A 25,186-nucleotide genomic window follows, 5' to 3' on the forward strand; every position below is an offset into this window, starting at 1 on the left:
CGTAGCAACGGTAAGTTAACACACAAAGGAAGGGATTGAAGTAAAATTCAAGTGCCTGTTCTGATTTCGTGTGTGCCCTATGGAAAAGCAAGTAGAAGATCAGTTGGGCTGGGCGGTTACTCGTATTAATGATCAGGTTGAACAAATACAGTTCCAAATGAGCAAAGCAGGTCTTCCCGGTGATGGATAGTCGCCCGGCCTCTTCCTAAAAGCCTTTGGCAAGGCAATTACATCGCTAGTAAACAAATTGGACCGAGAGGGACTAAGTCATAAAACTCTACACAGAAATTGGTCAGGATATTTTTAGAGACGGTTCCTACTTTTTTTTTTTACACACACCGCAGCATCGATGGTGGCGCATGCTTCCATTGATGAGGCGTTGGCATCTCAACAACGGGTCACTTGCCAGGAGAGACAACCTTCTTTGTTTTATGAATGCAACACACGTCATTGCATTTCAATTGGTGACAGATGTACCGGTACTAGAACGAAAAGTTATAGGAGATACCCTGTAAAAGAATTCCAAATACCTACAATATAAATGATTTTGTACTTCGAATACCAGAATTCGTATTATTACAACTTCAAGAAAAATGTGTAGTTGATACAAATTATATTTTTTAATCTGCTATTTAACGACATGGTATTAACTGCATATTGTTTTAGTACAGATGGGAACACTGATAGCGAGGTGGTATTTGGTGAGATGAATATGAGAAACATAAATGGAATTATCTGGCATGCCCCTTACAATTTGATAAATACTAATTTTCAAAACTGTACAACCGAGCCAAGAGGAATTAGTGTTCACGCCCTAGTGAACCACTGAAGCACGAATTTTGTTCACTGCCCCTAGACCTCACCAATAGCAAAATACTAATTATTATTAGAGGGACTACAACTTCTAGAGATGATTATGGTTTCAGCGATATTCAATTAAATACCCTATTTTGATGTCAAAGAGAAACGCAAAATAGGTCCACTGGTTCTCAATATTAATTTGAGGGAAAACCCCGGAGAAACCTCAACCAGGTAACTTGCCCCGACCGGGAATCGAACCAAGCGGTATGCTAGGATTTTAGTTTATATATATATATATATATATATATATATATATATATATATATATATACTATTTATTTTATGTACACACTTAAATAACAGTTAATGATAGATAATAGCTCTACAGTCTTCTAAATATTAGGAATCTTTCGTTTGTTTAGACTATGATTGATTTTTAGGCAGATTTGGCTTTCTTAAGCTAGTAAAGATTATTTTATGCTATTTCAGATTTTTTAGGTAAGATTGATTTTCTCAATGTACAGTAGTTTTAGTTCGTTTACGTGACGTTGATCTATTTACTTACTATATTTCGTTCCTCCATATAGTTTTAGTTTTATATTCCGGCTTTACTCGCTGCACATGGAGCATGATTGTGTCGCAGTTTAATAGTGGCGTTGTAAGCTGGAAGATCACGTGTTTGATTCGCTACGTGGTCAGGAATTTTTCTCCTTGATCCAATACTTCCGCCCGTATTTTTGCCCTACAGTCGATTAAAGCACTACACTGACAGGAATGAGTACCAAGATAATTCTTGGAATTATTGTAGAAATTACGTCCCTACTCCTACTTAGTGCAGACTGTTGACGTGGGAGTCTTAACTTTCGTATACTTTAGTGCCTTTATTGGCTGTATAGAGATGAATTTGCTTTGATTTACTTTACTCGCTTCAGATTAGCTACAAATGTTATTCTGCTGCGCTACCATTTTCTTGCTTCATTTTTCCTTCTTCCTTCACCTTCCATATTTAATCAATCACAACTTCACATTCTTTCCGAGCTATGACGTCACTTGACACACAGCTTAGCGGCTATACTTCGTAATTTTTCGAATAACTTAGTGATCTAAGCATAAGACTTCTAATTCGCAGTAAAACTACTGACAGGTTCTAATCTCTCCGTCTGTAATACAGTAAATAAATGAGACGTTTCATAATACAGAGTGAGTTAAATCTAAAATTTCGACATTATTATCGAACCGTGAGGTTTACCTGTGGCAGGTAGTGCATTGGAATTTCTCACCAAATTGCCTGCTTTAAGCCCGGCAACGGACATAATGCGTGGGTTTATCTTATCAGCAGTTGCACTAAGCCGGCGACACAATTCTGCTGGTACTTTACATTATAAATTTCAGTCACTAAAAAAAAACACGCAAGCACATAGGACCAACGTGTTTACTGCTAATAATGCCGACTGTCTCCAAAAGTGGAAACTGCTGTCTGTAGGCTTCATTGACTCATAATAGGGGATTACTTTTACCCGCATATTAAGAAGTGTGAACTTTCCTGCTAACAGTATTTCAAATATAGATTATAAATGTTATAATTAATTAGGTATTACTCGACCAAGGCGAGTGGAGCCGCGGGCGTAATGTGAACTATCGCGATGCAGTATTACGAACGCAGGAGCAGTAGCGCCACGGCTCCCGGCTGCAGGACTCCACTGGCCTTGGTCGAGTAATATATACTAATTTGTATTGTTATGTAATGCCAATAATATTACAATTTAAGTAATAACATAATCTTCTTCCGGGAAGTTAAAAGGGGGATAGCAACTGCAAAGGAAGCTTTTTTTAAAAAGGAGCATCTTCTGCGGATCTCTGGAAAAAAAAGATCTAAGGAAGAGACTAGTGAAGTGCTTTGTGTAAAGTGTGGCACTGTATAGTGAAAAAATTATGGATATTACAACGAAGTGAAGAGACACGACTGGAACAGCGTATTCCGAATCTCACCGAACCGGTGGACAACAATGACGTCACACTGCAGCGAAATAGGAACAACACTGCTGGAAGGATCGATGGCTGTCATGGCGACTGTATAAGTTGTTGTCTGTGCTACGCTAGCAAGATTTTGCGAAATTTCCGTACTGCCATCTCGTTCAAAGAAAAGAGAGCATAAACAATTTATTTCCTGAACCGGTAGTAATAACTGGTCCGTTGACATGTTCGCTCATAAGCCATTAACATATTCTTTTCACGTTGTGCTCATTACAAACAATACAGCATAACTAAAGCAGAACACACCGCCATGACACAACAGTGCACGATGTCATTCGTCTGCTAATTCCCGCCCTATAAAGAACCAATCAGGTTCACTGATGACGGCTGATGGAGACTGCCACCACCTCTGCAAGCTGATGGCACCGGTGCGACACCGGTGGAGCATCAGTGAAGCCATCGGTGAAATTCGGAACACCGTGATGCCATCAGATTGCTCAGCGCTGAGATTCGGAATACGCTCGAAAATGGATATGGAGAATAATGCAGCGGGTGAAACAGACAGACAATTAGAAATGAAGCTATGTTAGAAAGAGTGGGTGAAGAAAGAATAATGCTAAAACTGATCAGGAAGAGAAAAAGAAATAGGCTGAGTCACTACGAAGAAAATGCCTACTGAAGGATGCACTGGAAGGAATAGTGAACGGGAAAAAAGTTCAGTGCAGAAGAAATCAGATGATAAATAACATTACGATATGATATATATATATATATATATATATATATATATATATATATATATATATATATGCGAAAGCGAAGAGGAAGGCGGAAAAGAGGGAATATTGGAGAATGCTGGGTTTGCAGTGAAGAACCTGCCCTTTATCATAAAAATAAGAATGAAATATATAGCCTATATTAACGTGTTAACCTATTATGTGCTGGCCATGTACGCCTACAACGTAGGCGTGGTACTGTACAAACTCAAGAATCTGGCATCAGTTTCTTGAACATTTTGCGTTTCCCATTCGCGATCCACAACTAGAGCAACAATCGAAAGTCAGGGAGTGGGTGTAAACTTATTTTGGGTTAGGGTGCCAGAACGGTATGAACTCAATCCTGATACATTGTAATACACTGTACTTATTTCGTGAAACCTGTGTAAACACTTTTGAGTTACGAGTGTTTCCATGTCGAGTTGATTAACATATTCATGAAGCGAACACCTTCAACAAGCGTGATTTATTGTGTCTGACTGGTCGATTGCTGTTTTCGGGATTTCCATGAAAGGCTACTGGACAAGTTTTGAGTGTTGTGCTCAACACCTTAATGCATACCCAGATTTGTGCTTTGGTCGACAAATCTTTCTGTCTACTTTAGCTGTTCCTAATTTGATTCTATTACTTAGGCACAAGAAATAGCTTCTCTGTATATTGCAATTTGAATCAAAATTATCGATAACGGTACGGTAATATCTCCATATAGTAGACTACTAAAATAACAATAATAATAATAATAATAATAATAATAATAATAATAATAATAATAATAATATAAAAAATCCAACCTTTATCCGTTAATTTTACTACAAAAAAAGTATTAAAAATTTGTTTTAAAAAGCAGAAAGATTACTCAACTGAATTGTTGTTTTAACATTTTAAAGTTTTCAACATTAAACAAATTTATTGTTATTTTATTAAAATATTTTCACACAAATCTCAATAACTTTGAAAGGTACATAGGAGAACTAAAAATATGAATTCTCTGCGTTTTACTGAACCTAAATGTAAAAACAAATAAATTAAATTATGGTTTATTTAACGACGCTCGCAACTGCAGAAGTTATATCAGCGACGCCGGTGTGCCGGAATTTTGTCCAGCAGGAGTTCTTTTACATGCCAATAAATCTAGTGACATGAGCCTGTCGCATTTAAACACACTTAAATGCCATCGACCTCGGCCGGGATCGAACCCGCAACCTCGAGCATAGAAGGCCAGCGCTATAACAACTACGTTACCGAGGGCGACTATAAAATCAATGCAGTTATTTTATTATAGCATGAGTCAAGGTCCTACATTAGTAAACAAATTTTATTCTAATAATATTTTAACCGCTAATCTTCTCCAAATTAATAATAATAAAAAAGATTTGTACTGGATTTATGGTTTTGGTTTAAAGATATTTAACACTTCTTAATCTGTATTCACTCTCAATTTTAATTTTATTTTTGTTTGTATTGGAATCCCCTTCTGAGCACGAATCTTACTTATTCAGGAGTGGGTTAGTTTATATTATATTGTATTAACTTCTATTCATTTGGAACTTACTAGCAATAAAATAAAAAATTTAAAAATAACAAAAAACAAATAATAATAATAATAATAATAATAATAATAATAATAATAATAATAATAATAATAATATGAAGCTGCGAATATATTGAATAAGCAGTCGTGGACAGCCGATAAGGGGTGGTCCTCCAGCTTGGGGGTTGGGCGAAGGGCTAACAACCCATCACCGTAAAAAAACAGCTTGTTACGTATCCCTATAATAAGCCTCGGAATAGGACTGATTCTCTGGCACGACCACAGCAAAGGAATAAGGATTTGAGATTTGGCACTTGGAACGTAACTAGTCTTTATAGAACAGGAGGGGTAACATTAGTAGCAAAAGAACTAGCTAGATATAGAATAGACTTCGTAGGAGTACAAGAGGTTAGGTTAGATGGGAATGGCATATCACAAATAGGAGATTACTTGTTATATTATGGGGAAGGAAACAATAATCACCAATTAGGAACAGGATTCTTTGTTCATAAAAGAATAAAATCAGCAGTAAAAAAGGTCGAATTTATCAGTGACAGGTTATCATATTTAGTACTTAAGGGTAGATGGTGCGACATCATAGTTATAAATGCTCACGCCCCTACAGAAGAGAAAGACGACCATATAAAGAATAGCTTCTATGAGGAATTGGAACATACTTTTGATCAGTTCCCTAGATATCACATGAAAATTTTATTGGGGGATTTCAATGCTAAAGTAGGACGGGAGGATATTTTTAGACCAACTATTGGAAAAGAGAGCCTACACGCAATTAGTAGTGACAATGGAGTTAGATTAGTCAACTTTGCCACATCGAAAAATTTAATTGTCAAAAGTACAACATTCCCCCATAAGGATATACATAAATATACTTGGACTTCTCCAGATGGATTGACACACAACCAAATAGATCACATCTTGATAGATAAACGGAGACATACTAGTATAGTAGATATTCGAACTTTCAGGGGTGCAGACTGTAATTCTGACCATTATTTGGTGATTGGAGAATTAAGAGAAAGATTATCAGTAGCCAAGCGAGTAGAGCAACAAGTTAATATTACTAAATTCAATATTTTGAAATTAAAGGACGAGGAAGCTAAGCAAAATTATCAGGTCGAAATTTCGAATAGGTTTGCCACTTTAGAAAGTTCCGACGAAGTTGAGAAAGAATTAGATGTTAATAGCGTGTGGGAAAATATCAGAGACAGTATCAAAATTGCAGCTGAGCAGAGCATAGGTTATTATGAAACTAAGAAAAAGAAACCGTGGTTTGATGAAGATTGTTGCATGGTAGTAGAAAGAAGGAAACAGGCAAAATTGAAATTCTTACAGGATCCAGTTGAGGAGAAGAGAGATAATTATTTCAATGAAAGACGGGAAGCAAGTCGTACACTTAGGAATAAAAAGAGAGGTTACTTGAAGGGAAAACTGACTGAGGTAGAAACAAATAGTAAGAATAAAAACATTCGAGATTTATATAAGGGTATAAAGGAATTTAAGAACGGATATCAGCCAAGGGTAAACGTGATCAAGGATGAGAATGGTGACTTGCTTGCAGACTCTCCATCAATCCTAAACAGATGGAAAAACTATTTTGCGCAACTATTAAATGTACATAGGCCAAATAGAAATGATCGGGATGAAATTGAAATACAAACTGCTGAGCCATTTATACCCGAACCCACGCTTTCAGAAGTCGAAATTGCGATAGAAAATCTGAAAAAGTACAAGTCTCCAGGTATCGATCAAATTCCAGCAGAATTAATACAAGAGGGTGGGAGTGCATTATATAGCGAAATTTATAAACTTGTACTTGCTATTTGGGAAAAGGAAATTGTACCAGAACAATGGAAGGAGTCCATAATTGTACCTATTTTTAAAAAGGGGGACAAAACCAACTGTGGTAACTTTCGAGGAATATCACTTTTGTTGACGTCGTACAAAATTTTGTCCAATATTCTTTTGAGAAGATTAACTCCGTACGTAGATGAAATTATTGGGGATCATCAGTGCGGTTTTCGGCGTAATAGATCGACTATTGATCAGATTTTTTGTATTCGACAGATAATGGAGAAAAAATGGGAGTATAAGAGTACAGTACATCAGTTATTCATAGATTTCAAAAAGGCTTATGACTCGGTTAAGAGGGAAGTATTATATGATATTCTTATTGAATTTGGTATTCCCAAGAAACTAGTTCGATTAATTAAAATGTGTCTCAGTGAAACATATAGCAGAGTGCGTATAGGTCAGTTTCTATCTGATGCTTTTCCAATTCACTGCGGGCTAAAGCAGGGAGATGCACTATCACCTTTACTTTTTAACTTCGCGCTAGAATATGCCATTAGGAAAGTTCAGGATAACAGGCAGGGTTTGGAATTGAACGGGTTACATCAGCTTCTTGTCTATGCGGATGACGTGAATATGTTAGGAGAAAATACACAAACGATTAGGGAAAACACGGAAATTTTACTTGAAGCAAGTAGAGCGATCGGTTTGGAAGTAAATCCCGATAAGACAAAGTATATGATTATGTCTCGTGACCAGAATATTGTACGAAATGGAAATATAAAAATTGGAGATTTATCCTTCGAAGAGGTGGAAAAATTCAAATATCTTGGAGCAACAGTAACAAATATAAATGACACTCGGGAGGAAATTAAACGCAGAATAAATATGGGAAATGCGTGTTATTATTCGGTTGAGAAGCTCTTATCATCCAGTCTGCTGTCGAAAAATCTGAAAGTTAGAATTTATAAAACAGTTATATTACCGGTTGTTCTGTATGGTTGTGAAACTTGGACTCTCACTCTGAGAGAGGAACATAGGTTCAGGGTGTTTGAGAATAAGGTTCTAAGGAAAATATTTGGGGCTAAGCGGGATGAAGTTACAGGAGAATGGAGAAAGTTACACAACACAGAACTGCACGCATTGTATTCTTCACCTGACATAATTAGGAACATTAAATCCAGACGTTTGAGATGGGCAGGACATGTAGCACGTATGGGCGAATCCAGAAATGCATATAGAGTGTTATTTGGGAGACCGGAGGGAAAAAGACCTTTAGGGAGGCCGAGACGTAGATGGGAGGATAATATTAAAATGGATTTGAGGGAGGTGGGGTATGATGATAGAGACTGGATTAATCTTGCACAGGATAGGGACCGCTGGCGGGCTTATGTGAGGGCGGCAATGAACCTTCGGGTTCCTTAAAAGCCATTTGTAAGTAAGTAACTAAATTTCTTATTGAGATCTCGCTTTAAGATATTACCAACTAAAGCCAGTAGGCTACACTACTCATTCGACATCCCATTGCCACTAGGCCTAGTTGAAGTCAATTCTGACATACTGTGATCTCTGGTCCTTTTGTATTTTGTAAGTTATGATTTGGTAGGAGTCACTATGACTCAGAAAATCTATTATACTTATCTTCTCGCTATCACCAATTCCATCGCTGCTAAATAACCGAGTAGTTGATACAGCATCGCTAAATAACAAACTAAAAAAAACTATCTTTATCGTTTAACCATTTCACATACTGTAGATTATAGCTACCGTTCAATTTAATTGTTTTTAACAACATTCACGAAAATACGGAAAAGTGAACCTATCATACTCTACTAACGAGTTAAATACCGAAAAATTCTGTAAAATACAGCGCAAAGTAGCAATTAATATGTCCTTCTCGCTATCCACTGACTACTAATAGTTTAAATAAATTGAATATTAATTGCTACTTTGCGCTATACTTTACAGAATGTTTACTTTAACCCTCATTACCCATTTTTGACTTACACCACTTCTACTCTGAACGGCTCAGTTATCTGAAATCTCTTCACTGATCGAGTGTCACAACTACAGTTTATCAGCTGTTTAACATGAAAATAAATAAAATTATCAGGTTTGTACATGCTGCTATTAAAAATCTGAAGAGAAGACAAATCTCTAAAAAATAAAAAGACAGGACACTCCCAATTAATTGGGACATACGGTCATCTTGTGTGTTCCAGGCTAAGCTATATGCTATAGCTAAGGAAGAAAATGCGTGTGATTTCACTTCTGTGCGAGTGTTCTTTCCTGTACATAATTACAAACGCTGGAGCTCTTTTATTGGTAGCATTGAAATGAATCTACAGCAGTCTTGTACTATATATAACATCTGTGGAGTGTCTTGCGCCTTCCCCTCCAAACCGACTCCAAATGGTTCGGAGTAATTTATCATCCGAGTTGCTTGTTTTCCTGACATTACCTTGTCAATGTGAAAGACGTATCCTCAGGTCTTGTAACCCAATCCATAATAATTCATTTTCTATCACCATGGAAACAAACCGCCCTTCCATTATAGTTACAAGTTTTCTAAACGTATTCTGTTATATGCAACAAAACCATTGTCTTAGCTGGTATTAATACTTTTACATATAGAATGAAAGTGTAATTATCTATTTGTTTTTATACAGTAAAATGTCGTTATAACGAACGTCAATACAACGAAATGTTCAGTATTAAGTTATTTCCTGTCCCCTGCCTTTTCCTATATAATTTACGATACAATTTTAAGTTGAGCTGAGGCCATCTTTACACATTAATTTTCGAAAAGTGTTATAAGCCTAAAACCTGGAATTTCGTATATACGTAAGCTTATAATAGACTTCGTATTCTAGCTAGGCCTACCTAAAGACTGAAGTTAAAGACACACTGGGTATAATAACTTATAGTACTCCGAACAAAGATGATGCAACGGATAAGGATATAAACAAACACATCGTCGCTGCGTGATCGTGGAGTACAGCCAACTCCTGACATTCTGAAGCTATACTAGTAAACACATGCTTGAGCCGTGATGTTAATTTTAGTCTGATCTATGTAGTGAATAATAATGTGCATTCGTAAGTTACGGAACTTGAACATATGCGGATGTCACTTCAAATGATTTTATACTGCAAGAAATTCTTTCAATAGCACGTGACGTTATTGGTGCATGATGTAGTACAAGATATTCCTTTTGTGTGTCATTTTGCGTGTTTCATTAGGATATTGCACCTCGCTCATCACTGAAAACCCTCTCATTTCCTATGTACTTTCTAGAAATTCCCTAAAATGTAGATTATTTAATTTATTAATCGGGATGTTGGCATTGAACATCATGGTAGGCTACACAAATCCATGCTAAACGTCGAGTTAATATTGTCATAATTTTGAGATTTTTATGGTACTGGTTCTTTTTTATTACGTTCAACACAATTGATATTTAATGTTGTCTATAGTGACAGTAAAAATATTAGTTCAAATATTCTCAACTATGCCCCACATTATTACAAGCTCTGCAATGAACCTTCAATTAACCACAAAGGTGTAGTTATTTAAATAGCCCTAATACGACTAGTAAGGGCAGTGATCGATAAGATTACTCACTATGGCTGCGTCACTTTCTAGAGGAAGAGGGCAGAAGATGCGTAACTTTATATACGAACGTGACGCGCTGTGACGTCACATATACTTCGAATCAGGCAACTTCATTCCAGTTTATAGGTAGCTGGAATACGAATCCTACTTATAATTATTATTTATATTATTATCTTTATTATTACCATCATCATAATTATTTCGACAATTACGATTAAATTTTACTAGTTAGAAACGTCTTGCTGTTGAACACACTTCTACAGGTTCTTAATCAAAAGACACTTACAAGAAGACTCTTGGTTATGTTCTCATGTAGTTAACATTATGTGACCACTGCTTAAGATAACACAGGACTAACTTCAAAACAAATGACAGACTTAGAGCCACTGTGGAATGGAAATTACTCTCAATTTAATGCCATAACAGAATCCGGGACAACTATACGTCTTGTAGTCAGAAACAAGATCACTCTTTTCACGAGAAAGAATATCACTTCAAACTATTTTCATTCAATACGTCCCGAATTCTGAGGCAGTCATGTGAAACACAGAGCAGGAAGAGGAAATGATATCACCTCTATGCGATGTCTTACGAACACCCAATGTGGGGGCAAGTCACCTGATTCGCACTGTATTGTTGCATGTCGGGAATTAGTGGCGGGCTCTGTCACTTAGAAAGTATTTTCTGTGAACCATTTCCATTGCGGGTTAGCAAACTGAAAGTCAGTTGCAGACGTAGTGGGGAAAAGTACGTTTTATACTGTATCGAGGTGAACTTCCAAACGCCACTGCTAACACGAATTTACAATGTTGAAAAAAATATCGGTGTAAACTTTGCAACGTGGAGTTTCAGTACTTACTAATTTACAATGTTGAAAATAATACCCACCTAAACTTTGAAACGTTAAGTTTCAATACGAATTTATAATGTCAAAACAATCTCTCGCAGCTGTTCCTGACCCCTTTGGTCTCTGGCCTCTGCTTTATCTCCTATTCTTCGAATTTCGGGTCGGACTTGGGTTGTCGCCGAACAACAAATTTTTACTTTTTGTCTTGCTCCGAAATAAAAATAGGTGGATGTTACTAATACGTGTGTCATAAATCTGAATTTACAATTCAAATTGCTCCAACACGCACTATTTTCCGGAAAAGTGAATTGAATTTTTTTTATGAAAAACTACTCTTGTTTTTCTTTATTTTTCACTGCTACTGATAAAATTACAATACACTAGGGATTCAAAATGCCTCATAATGCTTGAAAAATTTGTATTGGATACAAAAATGATGTTACATAGTTTAAAACAGAACAATAAAAATATTTCATGTGTATAATGAGAAAAATCTGTGAATTTGAACTTACCAGTTAAAAGGATTTTCTGGATGACTTACGTTTATAACTAGACCCGGGACTGTCTTTTACAAGAAACCAACAATAGTCTGCAAGCATGCTGGATGATGATATTCCTTTATATCGCTTTTCCATTTCAAGTATTTATTGATGAAATCTTTCCCCATGCTCGTCGCTTACCGCTCCAAGGTTAGGAGGGAAGAAAACCAAATGAGAATGTAAAAGGTGTATTTTGAGAGACATATATTACACCCCATTTTCTCCATGCACTTAACATGGTTTCCACAAGTTTGATTTAGTTGTCTGCCCTAGAATTTCCAACGAAATTTGAGCAAATATCTTTGAAAGCGCGCCATGCCATCTTTTCTGTAACGGAAAATTTTTCCTCAAAGAAAGAGTCAGCCATAACTCTGTGAATTTTGTGAACCGATGAAAATGCCCTCTTTTAATTTCCCTTCGCTCAAACAGGCAAACTTTTCTTTTAAATACTGAAAACCGCACCCTTGTTTGTTCATTGCACATACCTCACTTTGAACTGTTATGAAATTTACTGAATAAAAGGGACCAAGATCTGCTTATTTATTGGAAGTACAAAAGAACATACCAACAAACATAATAAACCGAAAATAGGTCATTAACTCATGATACAATTTCGGATTCAGCGCACACCAAACCATAAGGGACACATTATTTTAAGTCGGAGCAAAATTTGTGTTGTATAATTATAAGCTAATCTCAGGTTTCAGGTGAGGTTCGGGTCTGGTTCAGCTCGATCTGGGCCGGACCGACCTAAGAACTTCGGCCCGTGCAGACCTAGATCTCTAATGTGTGTGTGTGTGTGTGTGTGTGTGTGTGTGTGTGTGTGTGTGTGTGTGTGTGTGTGCGTGCGTGTGTATGTATATATGACTTTTTATGCTCGTATTATGTTCACTATTAGCCCATTCACTGAACTTTTTCAACATATTAGGTTGGCACATGATGAACTTCATTTGTGTGTGTTCAGCAGGACTTTTAACCTTACTGTTGTAGGTGAACATTGGTCATCACTCATAGCAATGACAACAGGTAACTTAGACATGGATGTCCCACATTCGTTTCGAAACGAGAAAAGTCGTGTAGCACGGTCGGAAAGAAATGAGTTATACGAAACGAAACGAAACGAGAAAAGGAAGAATAAAAACGAAAAAAGAAGTAAGAGGAAATAACGTTTATGTCACTTTACGAAGAAAACAAAGATCATATTAATTATTGATTCTGTGCAATTTAGAACTCAATCGCAGCACTTGGCAACCGACTTCGGCACCAGGAATAGCACTGGGTGTAAAACGTTTTCATAATTCATGAATGAGAGTCGATCCCGGCCCTTGATGGATGGACTCTGTATCCCATGCGGAATAACAATCAGGGACCACGCGGAGATAGGCACGTGGCTAGTCGACCAACGTGCAGCGCATCGGGAACAAATGCCTGCGCACTGTTGCTTCTCATGCGTGTGTCGCCTAGCAACGAGCCAAGAAAAATAAAAACGTCACGAAGCGGTTTAAATCTCATGACCTCCAATATTCCACATTTCACTGGTACTCTTGCAATTGGAAACGTGTCGCTTCGTTTTACTCGTATATATCGGTAATCTACTTGGTCTGGCCTTTATCACAGTTTCAATTCCAGAGAATTTCTCTCTTATCGCGGAACGCGAAGTGAGATCTGAGAAAAGGAAATGAACATAACACTTACATTACATTTTGGATTATTATAGTGATATATATATTTTCTTGGAGCGTTATTTCTTTTATTGTAAGTTTATAGATGTATTAATTAAACACACTATACACCATAGCATCGTACATACAACGGAAAAGTATAATAAAACCGGAAACATGGCGAACGAAAGATACAAGACATGTTCTTCGATACTCTGTCTATGTTAAAGAGTGTTCGTTGACAGCCAAGATTTAGTCAACGATTTTACATGCAACTGATTATGCACATACATACCTACTTCTATGGAAACTATTTTGAGTGTATATTTGCATATGCCAAACAGGAAAGTCATACTTTTGTTTAAATGCCTTCATTTTCCATTTCTAAAAGATAAAAATAATTTAAAATACATATCTTCCCTCGGCAACTACTACTGAACGAAAAATCATAATCAATATTTTTGCCTCAAATACTGTATGTACGAGTAAATTTTACAAATATAATAATTTAGTTTGTGTAATGTTTGTAACGATAAAATTTTTAACATATTAATTTTATTATTAACCTGAGTTCCTTACACCAATCCATGTGGGTATATGTTTTTATAAGTGTTACTATGTTCCGGGGTTAAAGTGTTTTAGCCATAATTATGTTCCATACTTGCTGAAGAGAAGTTTTCTGAACCAATTATATTATTGCTATTTTTTGCAGGCTTCCATATTTTAAATATGATAAATCTGTTCGATCTTCCTTATTTATGTTGTTCTTTTAACATTTTATTTCATTCGTACTGTAAAATTGAACGATATTTCAGCTGAAGATTTTTGCGTGCTTTAAAATATGAACCAGAAATTTAATAATAGCATTCAAATATTTAAGTCTGATATAATTAATTCATAACAGTTTCAAAGCCACTGTTTTCACAGCCAGTATTCTCTAATTAAAACGCAATGCAGATGAAAAATAAGATCTTAAATAATGCAGTGGCGGCTTCTGGCCTGATAGCTGACTTGCGCAACAACCAAATTTACTACTTCCTTTACTATATTATTTTTAACTTAATCAAAATTAACCGTGACAGAAACTACTCTACGTCAAGTGTTTTATATGACTATTTATATAGGAATTATTCAATTAAGAGGCAATTGAATATTAAAATGATAGGAGAATAATTGATCGATCGTGTAACTTAACACGAATGAAACGTAAATTGATTTCGTGTAGCAACACTGCATTGTTGATTGAAGGAAGAAGTACAATGGAAGCTCTTAAGTTCGACATCCTATAGTTCGACTGCCCCTATAGGGGCACTAAGAAATGAGTTTGCCATTTGAATGGTAATTGGTCCTGTGTCTTGTAGTGATACCTTTGTTAAAGGAAAACAGAATATTTTATTGATTGGGATACCCATATTTAATCACTGATTTTAATTTAATGAACTCTTCTTTTTCTATTTGAGAATTGTGCCGTTTGTGAGACGGTACTGTCGAAACCCACTGTGGTACTAGAAGCGCAAACACAAGTCTCGGGGCGGACAGGAAATGCAAGTACAGTACTGTATTCGTTGATGGATAACCAATAAGAATTTGAATTCCATTTCACCTGCACACCCACTACTCTTATTGGACTGAACTTTCAATTCTGTTCTTTCGAACTTAAGAGAGTCCACTGTAGGTGGTTCGAAAACACTGGAGGAAACTGTGAAGCGTAAAGGACAAGTGTGCGTAAGTGCGGAACTATGGAACGATTTTGCAGTTGATACTTAAAGCTTCCTTTATTAGGGAAGGAAGAAGAAAGGTACCTTCCTTAACCTTAAGAGTGGATTCTTGGATCACGTTTATGGAGATTGTGTTTTAAGGCTTCCTTAAATGATCCGACATTTTAGGTATCGAACTGAAACTAATTGTTTCCAAGTAGAAGAAATATTGCTAGTTAGTAATTTTATGTGATGAAAATTATATTTTGTTGATTTTTGGATTCGTTATTTAAAAAAAAATATTGATTTGTTTTTAAATTTTACAGAAAAAAATCCAATTTCACTTACTTAGGTTAGTAGTAAACAATGTAACTACTAGTATCGTCATCTTGTGTACTTTGTTTGCGTCTTTGTTTTCGCTCTTGTACGTTTAAACTGTCACTTCTTTCAATACCATTTCAATTAATTGTTTCTGAGGTTGTATTCATTTAAACCTATGAACAAAAGCGAAACAACTCGTTTCAATTCAGTTTAGCGAGACGTGTTAATTCCCCTACTATTCAAAACAGGACCGTAATTCTCACTCGTATTTGGTGCTCGCGCATCTAGAGTAGATTTCCACAAGCGAAGGCGTTAAGCTGTGTATTGCGAACGCTGGTTGTAGTCGGTTTGCAAAAGGAGAAATTATCGCTGTTGCTGTTAATGCTGTACATTCAAAATTCATTAAACTTACAGCAGGCTATAAAAATGAAATGGGGTAAATAGGTTTCGGCATTAGGAATGATTTCAGTGGAAAAAGACTGCATTATGAACATATCCAATTTTAACCAGAAGTTCTGAAGACAGTTTTCATATAATGTAAAATTTAGAGATTTATAAGTTACCTACAAATTTGTGCCACGAGCCGTCACTAAACTTATGAAAGGAATAAACATACGCAAAAGGTACAACGTATTTTACATATAACTTACCCTTTGAACTGAGCGCTGACAACAGAGTACGGCATAGTTCATAGTAACAAACTCCTTACCTGCAAAGAAAAGAAAAGTAACATTTTTAAACAGGCAAATAGCATTTTAACGTCAGAACATAGGTATTTATTATTCATTCTAACATAAATTACAAAAAACTTATTGGAATTACTTTTGTAAATTCTTAGGGTGGTATTCATAGACATTTCGCAACACGCGCTACGAGCGTCCTAAGCTAGCCCCGGCTATCCACTGGTTACTAGTACAGAATTCAAATCATATCCTATCGCTAACACTGGTTTATGAATACGAAAAACGCTGATCATCCACCGGAAGCCCGCGCTAAAAATGTCTATGAATACGGCCCAATTTCTCTAGTTTCAGGCAATGTATAGTCCCTGAGTATTTCTCACAAACAACAGGACTTCAATTCTGGAAACCGTACAGTAACGTTATGTGAGGCTTATTGGGGCCCAACATATTTGTCTTTCTTTTGTTTTTCTTGAGGATGGAATTGATATGTAGCTCCGAAATGTAATATTTCTATTGAAACAGTGCAAAATTTAAAATTTCGTAGCATACTGGACACCATAAAAAACTAAATCAAATACTTGAAGTAGTATCTACTACATTTGCATTAGAGCAAGTAACTATGAGAACGGTTTTATTTTAAAAGGAAAATTTCGGTTTTATCTACTTTTATAATTGCACCAATACTCCAACTGCTGTTATCAGTTTTCCTCGATAGTCTGTATTAACATGTGTGTCAAGGAATCCGAGATTGGTGGATCAAAATTCGGCAGAGGTGGTACAAATTCTAGCATGGTTTCCCTTTGAAAGTAAAACTGGAGGTTGTGTCGTAGATTTAGGGCACGTTCTCTGATGAAGGGAACCAGGTAACTTTTGATGGTCAACTCTTACTCATGTCAAAAAATTTAGAGGTAGCGCAATAGGTTTCTAAGTGCACTTCGGCTTGTTCCATCACGACGCAAGGCTATTGTTACTGTCGATGACACAGCTCATCTGCCCTGAACCTTGGGGAAGTTAGGGGTGTCGTTTAGAGGGGTGTGAGGCTAACTTTGGAGCAAGCGGCTGGCTAACGGTACCTTTGGTGTGAATATCCTCTGCTTAATCCCCTTTCTATTTTCTCCAAAAAAACATTCATCTCTCTTCATTTGTACTTGGAAGACGAAGGTGAACGTTTGCTTAATAGAATTGCTGGTGTAAAGATATATTGAAAGTTAAGACGTAGCAATATAACTTTCATGTGTAGTGTACTCCATAGTAACGTGGCGCGGAATTGGTAAATCAATGTTTTTACAATGCATGCTACATTGTATTTCTAACTTTCCCTCCATCCACTACTAGTGCGAAACTACTACCCCAACCCCGCATTCCTTCCAGGGCAGATGAACTGTGTCACTGAGAGTTCTTGAATAAGCCCTTGGTAACGGATCCAACAAATCGTTTCCCTTTTCTTGTCGCCTATGAGGAACTAGTTCGAAACTGCAAAGTGCTTAATGTTTCTGAATTTATGTTGCAGTGAAATAAAAACAACAAATCATTGCATACCACGTTGAGCACTATGAAGTTAAGTCGTCCAATTGTACATCATTAACCTTTCTAATTGTTACTACAGATTTGTCACGTCTCGATCTATAATAGAGAAAGATAGTTGTAATGTATGTCACAATTTAACTAGTTCAATGTCTACTATGAACTGTGTTATGAGCCTATAATCGCTGTTCACTTGTGATAAATTCCCCAAGCTCTCTGTCAATAGACGCTCAGTATGATAAAAAAATCTTAAAGACAAATGGTCTACAAGTCTAGCTGAAAAGGAAAAGTGAAGAAACAAGTAAGTGTTTCAAATTATAACAAATGGTACTAAGATGCAGGTTTAGGCGATTTTTGAAATAGTTTCTCAGATGATTTATTTAACTAACTAGCTAGCTAGTGAGTACAAATTAAAATTATAAAAAAAAAAAAAAATGTTTCAGCCACTACTGTAAGAGCCAGGCTCGTGTACGGTGTGGTCTTAGCTAATAATATAACATAAAATTTACATGGACAGTTTACTAAATACAGTAAGTAACTTAATTCAAACCAATAAATAACACACAAGAGCAAAAAAAAAAAAGAGAGAAAAAGAGAGAAATAAACACATTTAATATATACTGACAATCAGACAGAAGTCAGTGATATTCAATAAAAACATGAATATAGTCGACAGAAATAAAGGTAAAAAAATACATTTGTTAATATTATAGATCATGAATAATTTTATAAATTTCTTTTTTAAAAGCTTCAATTTTTAAATATTTTAAATATGGAAAATGGTTTGTAATTTTATTATAAAGTCTTGAGCCGAAATTAGCACCATGTTTAAGAGCTGCACTTGTATGACATTTAGGCTCAATTAATGAGAAAGTAGACTTTTGTCTTCGAGTACGATATTCATGTCGATTAGATTTAAGTTTTATTTGATTTCTGTGCTAGTAAGTAAACTATATTTATAAATTTCTTCAATAGTTAATACTTTAAAATGTGTATAAATTAAATTTGTTGGGTAATCCATATTTCTGGTCAGACAACTTTTTATTAATCTTCTTTGTAATAAAATTAATGGATTAAGTACAGATGATGCTACTCCACCTCAATTTATTATAGACTACCATATTGTATTAATGATTGTACTAAACCTAAAATATTATTCTCAACGCTTCCTTAGTGTGCCTAATTGTTTGCACAATGGCAGTTGGCTGAGAATTCTATCTGAAGTTTAAGGTTTCCTGATCAAATAAGACAATTTCCATTTCAATGTTCGAAATTTAACCTGAAACCGTTGTACCTGTAGTTGGAAACACAACTACCTTAATCACTACGAAAGACTATTTAATAAATATCTAGCTTAAACATGTGTCTTACTACTGTTTGATCTTGTCTTCTTTATTTTTTGTCACACTGCGTTATTTCAACACCGACATTGACGAATGTAATTCAATATTTAAATAGCAGTTGTTCTATTATGTACTATACACTTTGTGAACAAACTTAAGGAAAGATTAAATATACCACGTAGTAGTAGTGATTCTACAACACAGCAATGTGTGACAGAATAACACAATTTCCTACATCTCGTACTTTATTCTCGTTGATGTTTTTTTTTTATTTTAATTTGGTAAATTTCTGAATATTATTTTTATAAATTCTGTTATTGGGGAGTATATTCATTTTCAATGTATGTAATATATGTATGTGCTATTGAGGTACTGTACTTACATGAATGTATGGAGTTCACATTTTTTCTTAACATACATAATAAAAGATGATGTGGTGAATTTCACACTTTCGCCGCTTTTCACACTCGAAAGAGACTCAATACTTAGTGTAATAGGAAACTGAATGGACATCACAGCCATCCTAAAAGTATCACTTTCACCCTGGATTGAGCATGGGTTACAATCTCCAGTCTGTTGCTGTATCAACAGAGATAACTCAGCTCCGTTTTAATATTAAAGAAAACAGAACACATTTGGTGTGAAACAGATCATAAGAGGCCAAATAAACGAATGCAGACCTTATGTCCATATGCCTCAGCAAAGGTGAACGACTAACCAACCAGTCCGGGAGTAACGTGTGTATGACACATTTGTTTCCCCAGTCGTTGCAGCTAGTATGCGAAACCGGATTTAAGAAATACTAGTCCAGGGATGCAAAACTGTGCTACAATTGTGGCAGACGTCACAAGTCGGACAAGTAACTCATCTCTCCTCTTCAACCTTCGCATCATTGGACATAGAAGGGGGATATATGTATGGTAAAAGTTGGTAAATTGTGATACTAATAATATTATGATAGTACTATTTGAGAATCTTTTACAATTTTACTGAACGAGAGAAGGACCGGTTTTGTGCAGAAACTTGTCCAAGAATATTCCCTACGTTGACGCAAAAAATCGATCTTCCTCTCGCTCAGTAAAATTGTAAAAAAAATTCTCCAAAAAAACTATCATAATAATATTAGTATTACAATATTACCAACCTTTACCCTATTCAATATGCTTGCCAAATGTCACAGATACGTCATTGAAGGCCGGATGATTGTGGACGGAGGAACAAACTCTTTCCCCATGCTTCCACCCCTCTCTTCTCCAGTTCTGCATCCCTGTACTAGTCTAAGGCCCAATTGTATAAAACTCCCTGACTAAAGATCAATTTTGATCGAAGATCGAAAAGTGAACCGAGTTCAGACACTTCTTCTATTGTATAAAACTTTTCTGCGATCAAATTACCTTGGTTCAAATGCAATCTAAGTTCACGTGAAAAGGATTTGGCAACATCGCATAAACAGGTGAAATACGTGATGCGCGGACCATGTTATACACGTTTGTTCAGTGTTGCCAATCTAGCGACTTTAACTCTTTTTCAACAACAATTTCTTTTAACTGTTATATTGCTTAAATAGGGATTTAGCGACTTTTTTATGACCCCATACTGATAAAATTTAATCTTTCTTTGTTAATAATGGGAAATACAGCGACTTTCGAACTACTTTTTGGCGACTTTCCGTACACTCTGTTGGAGACACTGGTTTGTTTTTGTTTATTGGAAATAATGGCGGACAGTAAGAAGAAGGTTGACCGTTCTCCAAATTTTTCGAAGGAAGAAAGGGATATGCTTGTAGAAATTATCCTTTCCAACTACAAGGGAATAATAGAATCAAAGAGGACTGACGCTGCTACATCTGCAGATAAAGAACATGCATGGAGAGAAGTGGCCTCGGAATTTAATTCTAGAAACTTAAGCCGTCCTTCCCGTCATTGGAAATCATTAAAGATGTGCTACGAAAATATAAAAAAAAGAACGAAAAAAGCATTTGCCCATGACAAGGTAAGTCTTCAAAGTATACAAAAATTTGTGGTGTATTTTGTTAATGGAAATCATCATATGCCATATCAATCTTTTTCAGATTCAGCTGCATAAAACGGGAGGTGGCAGCTTTGAAAAACCGACTGTGGATGAAACAGGGTTGAAATTGATTGCGACATTGCAAACACAGTTTCTACCTCTGGCCAATCCCTTTGATGATGATGTAGATTTTCATCCTGAGGTCATATTAGGTAAGCTGTTTATTTTATGTAAGCTACGAATTAAGTTTACGAAGTCTGATTAGTTTAATATGTAGCTATTCGGTGATGTATGCAATGGAGGAAGAAAGGAACTAGTCACCCTACCAAATTATCTTCTGGACTAGGTGCCTCATAAGTGGTGACTTGTTGGTATCAATTGTGAGGTTCAGACCTGTATTCGGACAACAACTACATGAAAATGAAAACAATGCTGGTATATGATCATTTTCATGATTAAAGAGCAGATCTTTATATGCCGAAATGTAAATTATTTTGTAATTCACCAGGAAAGGTACACCAAAGAATGCATAATTATTTTCTTTTGCTTCCCTGATAAACACGTGGTTTTAGTTTGCAGCCACAAATACTTTCAGCATAAAAATCGTTTGATACTTACCTATACATTCTAATGCATTGTTGTAGCCCCACCTCCACTTCTAAGTAAGTAGTGATTACCAATATAACATTCTAGAGGTCCGAAACGAAACATGGTCAATTTCTCTAGTATTGTGTTCTGGACTTCTCTGGTTTAGTTACATTTGCAACAAGTAGGAAATAGGGAAACAACACTGCATTAGAATATATAGGTAAGTCTAAATATATTTTATAATTTATATTAAACGATTTTTATACTGAAAATATTTGTGGATGCAAAGTAAAACCACGTGTTTATCATTATACACATATAGAAGTCAGTGTAATGGAAGAGAATTATGCCTACTTTGGTGTAGCTTTTCTGGAGAAATTCCTTTGTAATATGAATGTGTGAGTTTCTACTAGACTGCATCTCATGCATTTCCATCACCTACAGTGTTCTAATCCTTAAGCTACTGTCAAAGAAATCACTTCATACATATTTCCAAGGAAAGAAAATCTCCATTTAATTTACTTAACTGATCTTTCTCTCACTACAGATTACCATGGGACAAAGAATATCGAACAATTTTAATATAAAAATATTCGTGCAAATTGTACTAGCATTGTACATAATACTGTGTGACAATGGCAGAAAAAAATATAGCCTACGTAGGCTTGCATGACTTGAAAATAGTAGAGTGAATTTTTTTTATTGAATTTTATCCATTAGCTTATATATTTCTTAACTTAAAAAGTTGGAAGATATGTGATTTTAAGTGCAATGAAGTTTGTTTAATTTATCAGGAAGGAAAATTCAGAAATTTGAAGTAATTAAGGAACACTTATGTTCATATAAGTTAAATAAAATTGTTATAAGTTTGTATGTTCAGTCAGCAATCTGAATACTGTTTGGAACCACATAAGTGATACCAATAACAATAATGCATAACTCATGAGCCACCTAAGTCAGGAGAAATGGGATAGGACGAGTGCCTCAGTATGTAAAATGCTAGGCCTGATTGGTAATGTCACAACACATGGCTGTCACTCTAATAATGGGGCAGACAAGTTGATTATTACATTACGCAAAATCATTAATTATTTTTAATTCAACTTGTTTACTACTCAAAATATTGGGATATTATATATGTTATTCCATGTTATAATAGTTTTATTCAGTGATACTTTCTAGATTAGAAATACCATAATTTTCCCTAATGTAATTATTTTTAAGACTACATTAATTAGTAATTGAAAATTAAAATTATTTGTATCTTTCTTAATTTATGTATAGGCCTGGTTCTTAAAAAAGTTTACCAGCAGTTTTATCATTTTTTTCACTAAAAGTTTACTTGTATCACAAGCATGACACATAATTCTAGCCCCTTTGAGATAATTAATGATCCTTGGTTTGTAACAAATTAAATTGTTTTTCATGAGTTTCGAAATGAGAACCTAAAATGTTGGCATTTGTCAGTGACACATAATCTGCTGGTACCTGAAACCCCATGTGTCAATCGATAGTAAATAATGAATGGTTATGCTACTTTCCGCATTACGAGTCCTGTCCTTGTATTTCTAAAAATCTTGTATTACATCATCATTGCACCATTTTCTACAGTTTTTCTCGTCACCAGAAACTAAGTCTTCCCACCTTTTTTTTTCCGGGTTTCTGCATTTTGGTACTGGTTTAAAGAAGAAGTAGGTGGATTGATTAGGAATTATAGTGGGATAAGCATCTACTGTAAGTTTTGGTCTCTTCCTGGGTACAACAAACTCACTGTCATCATCTCTTGTAGTACAATCTTCCCTAATTATAAATTGTCCTGGGAAATGTTTTGTACAAATTGCAGTGGAATGTTCATGTTCAACATTATCCCAAACATGTAACCACTGTTGTTTCCCTTTGCATTTATTGGAAGTAAGAACACAGTAACATCTATCCGTTAATGTATCATAGGTAGTTAGATTTGTCTGTATCGTGGTACACAGTACTTTTGAGATATATTTACATATTCACTAAACTTTATTACAGATCCATTGTTTTATAAAAGTCATTAAAAATTCACTTTACATCACTATACTGTTATAGTTTATACTGTACACAGAAGTTTCAACTTCTTGACACTAATAATTCTATTTCAACACTGAATCAACAAGTGTATTCCACCGAGACCTCGATAACCCTTAAGTTTATTAATTTGCAGTCGCCCACTGAGGTGACATCATTGTCTGGAATGTAGGATACCTTCAGTCCTGTACATATCGAGGGCCTTGGGTAGGGTGGCCAATTCCTTTCCCCTCCATTGCATTAATAACATAGTTCACTAATCAGACTTGAGATGTATGCAACAAGTGTTCTTCCTCTGAAATATATGATCAAGTGAGATGTACGGCCTAATTATAAAATTTAGAAGTTAATCCTCCCCTATTCAAAATAGTTGTGGACCTGGATGTTTATTCTATGTCATTGTTATCATCTGTTCTTTAAGCAAAATAAGTAAGCTTTGATGTTACACCTTGATTTTGCATTTAGCTATTTTTGGTGATTTTAAACTTATTGTAACTATTATGTTGTTTTGATGCAGATATGCACGGCAGTGGGGATAGTATTTCTATTGCCACATCCAATGAATCACAAGGCGTACAAGGCTTAAAGGAAGGGGAAAATATTATCCTTATGGAACGGACACACAATGAGGCTGTGGATAATTCTATGGAAGAAGTAAGTGAGAAACAGTACTACACATAGATCCTGAATGCTATACTGTATTTATTTACAAACAGTAACATTTTTCATTTCATTTTCAGACTGATGATGTAGCTCTTCCTGACATTTCTGTATCAGCTGGTCACCACACTACTGCTTCCACCTCGAAATCAGCTGCCGCTCACACAATGTCAAGGTCTCCTAAGAAAAAGAAAGGCAACACTGCATTTGAGTCTAAACTTAATTTCTACAAAAGGAGATTGCAGTGTTTGGAAGAAGAGCATAAAATGAAAGTCAAGTGTTTTAAAGCAGAACATGAAATTAAAATGTATAATTTGAAATTAGGAAAAGAAATGAAAGAATTAGAACTTCTAGAAAAAAAACGAAAATTAGGCATACACAACAAGGAAAATTGAATGTAAATATTGTTATATTCTTACCTAAATACATTATTAATAATTGCTGTCCTTACTGCAGTGTTCTCCCTTCTGTTCTCATTTTCAGCAGGTACTGGGATTTCCTCATAGGCTCTTCTTGCTCCATACACAGCTTCATCTCTTTCAGGAACTTCATCCGCTGCATTTATTGCTATGTTGTGTAAAACGAATGCAGCAACTATGATAACTGGAGCACGGGGTAGTTTTACCCTGAGCCCCATACTGAGACAAGGAAATCGTCGTTTTACCACCCCAAAAGTTCTTTCAATTGCAGATCTAGTTTTTTTGTGGGCTCGATTGTAAGTTCGCTCTGCATCAGTTTCCTCATGA

At 35.6% G+C, this 25,186-nt stretch overlaps 1 protein-coding gene across 1 annotated transcript; it reads left to right on the top strand.

Moving 5' to 3' along the window:
- The first annotated feature begins 20,956 nt into the window (after positions 1-20,956).
- LOC138693481 (uncharacterized) lies at positions 20,957-24,859 on the top strand. The gene is made up of 4 exons (XM_069817473.1): positions 20,957-21,113; positions 21,193-21,343; positions 24,298-24,434; positions 24,521-24,859. The coding sequence occupies exons 1-4, from the start codon at positions 21,060-21,062 to the stop codon at positions 24,833-24,835; spliced, it is 657 nt and encodes a 218-aa protein (XP_069673574.1). The 5' UTR covers positions 20,957-21,059; the 3' UTR covers positions 24,836-24,859.
- Positions 24,860-25,186: the final 327 nt, after the last annotated feature.

The sequence above is a fragment of the Periplaneta americana genome, chromosome 17 (genome assembly GCF_040183065.1).
Source record: "Periplaneta americana isolate PAMFEO1 chromosome 17, P.americana_PAMFEO1_priV1, whole genome shotgun sequence".
In the NCBI taxonomy this organism is placed as follows: domain Eukaryota; kingdom Metazoa; phylum Arthropoda; class Insecta; order Blattodea; family Blattidae; genus Periplaneta; species Periplaneta americana.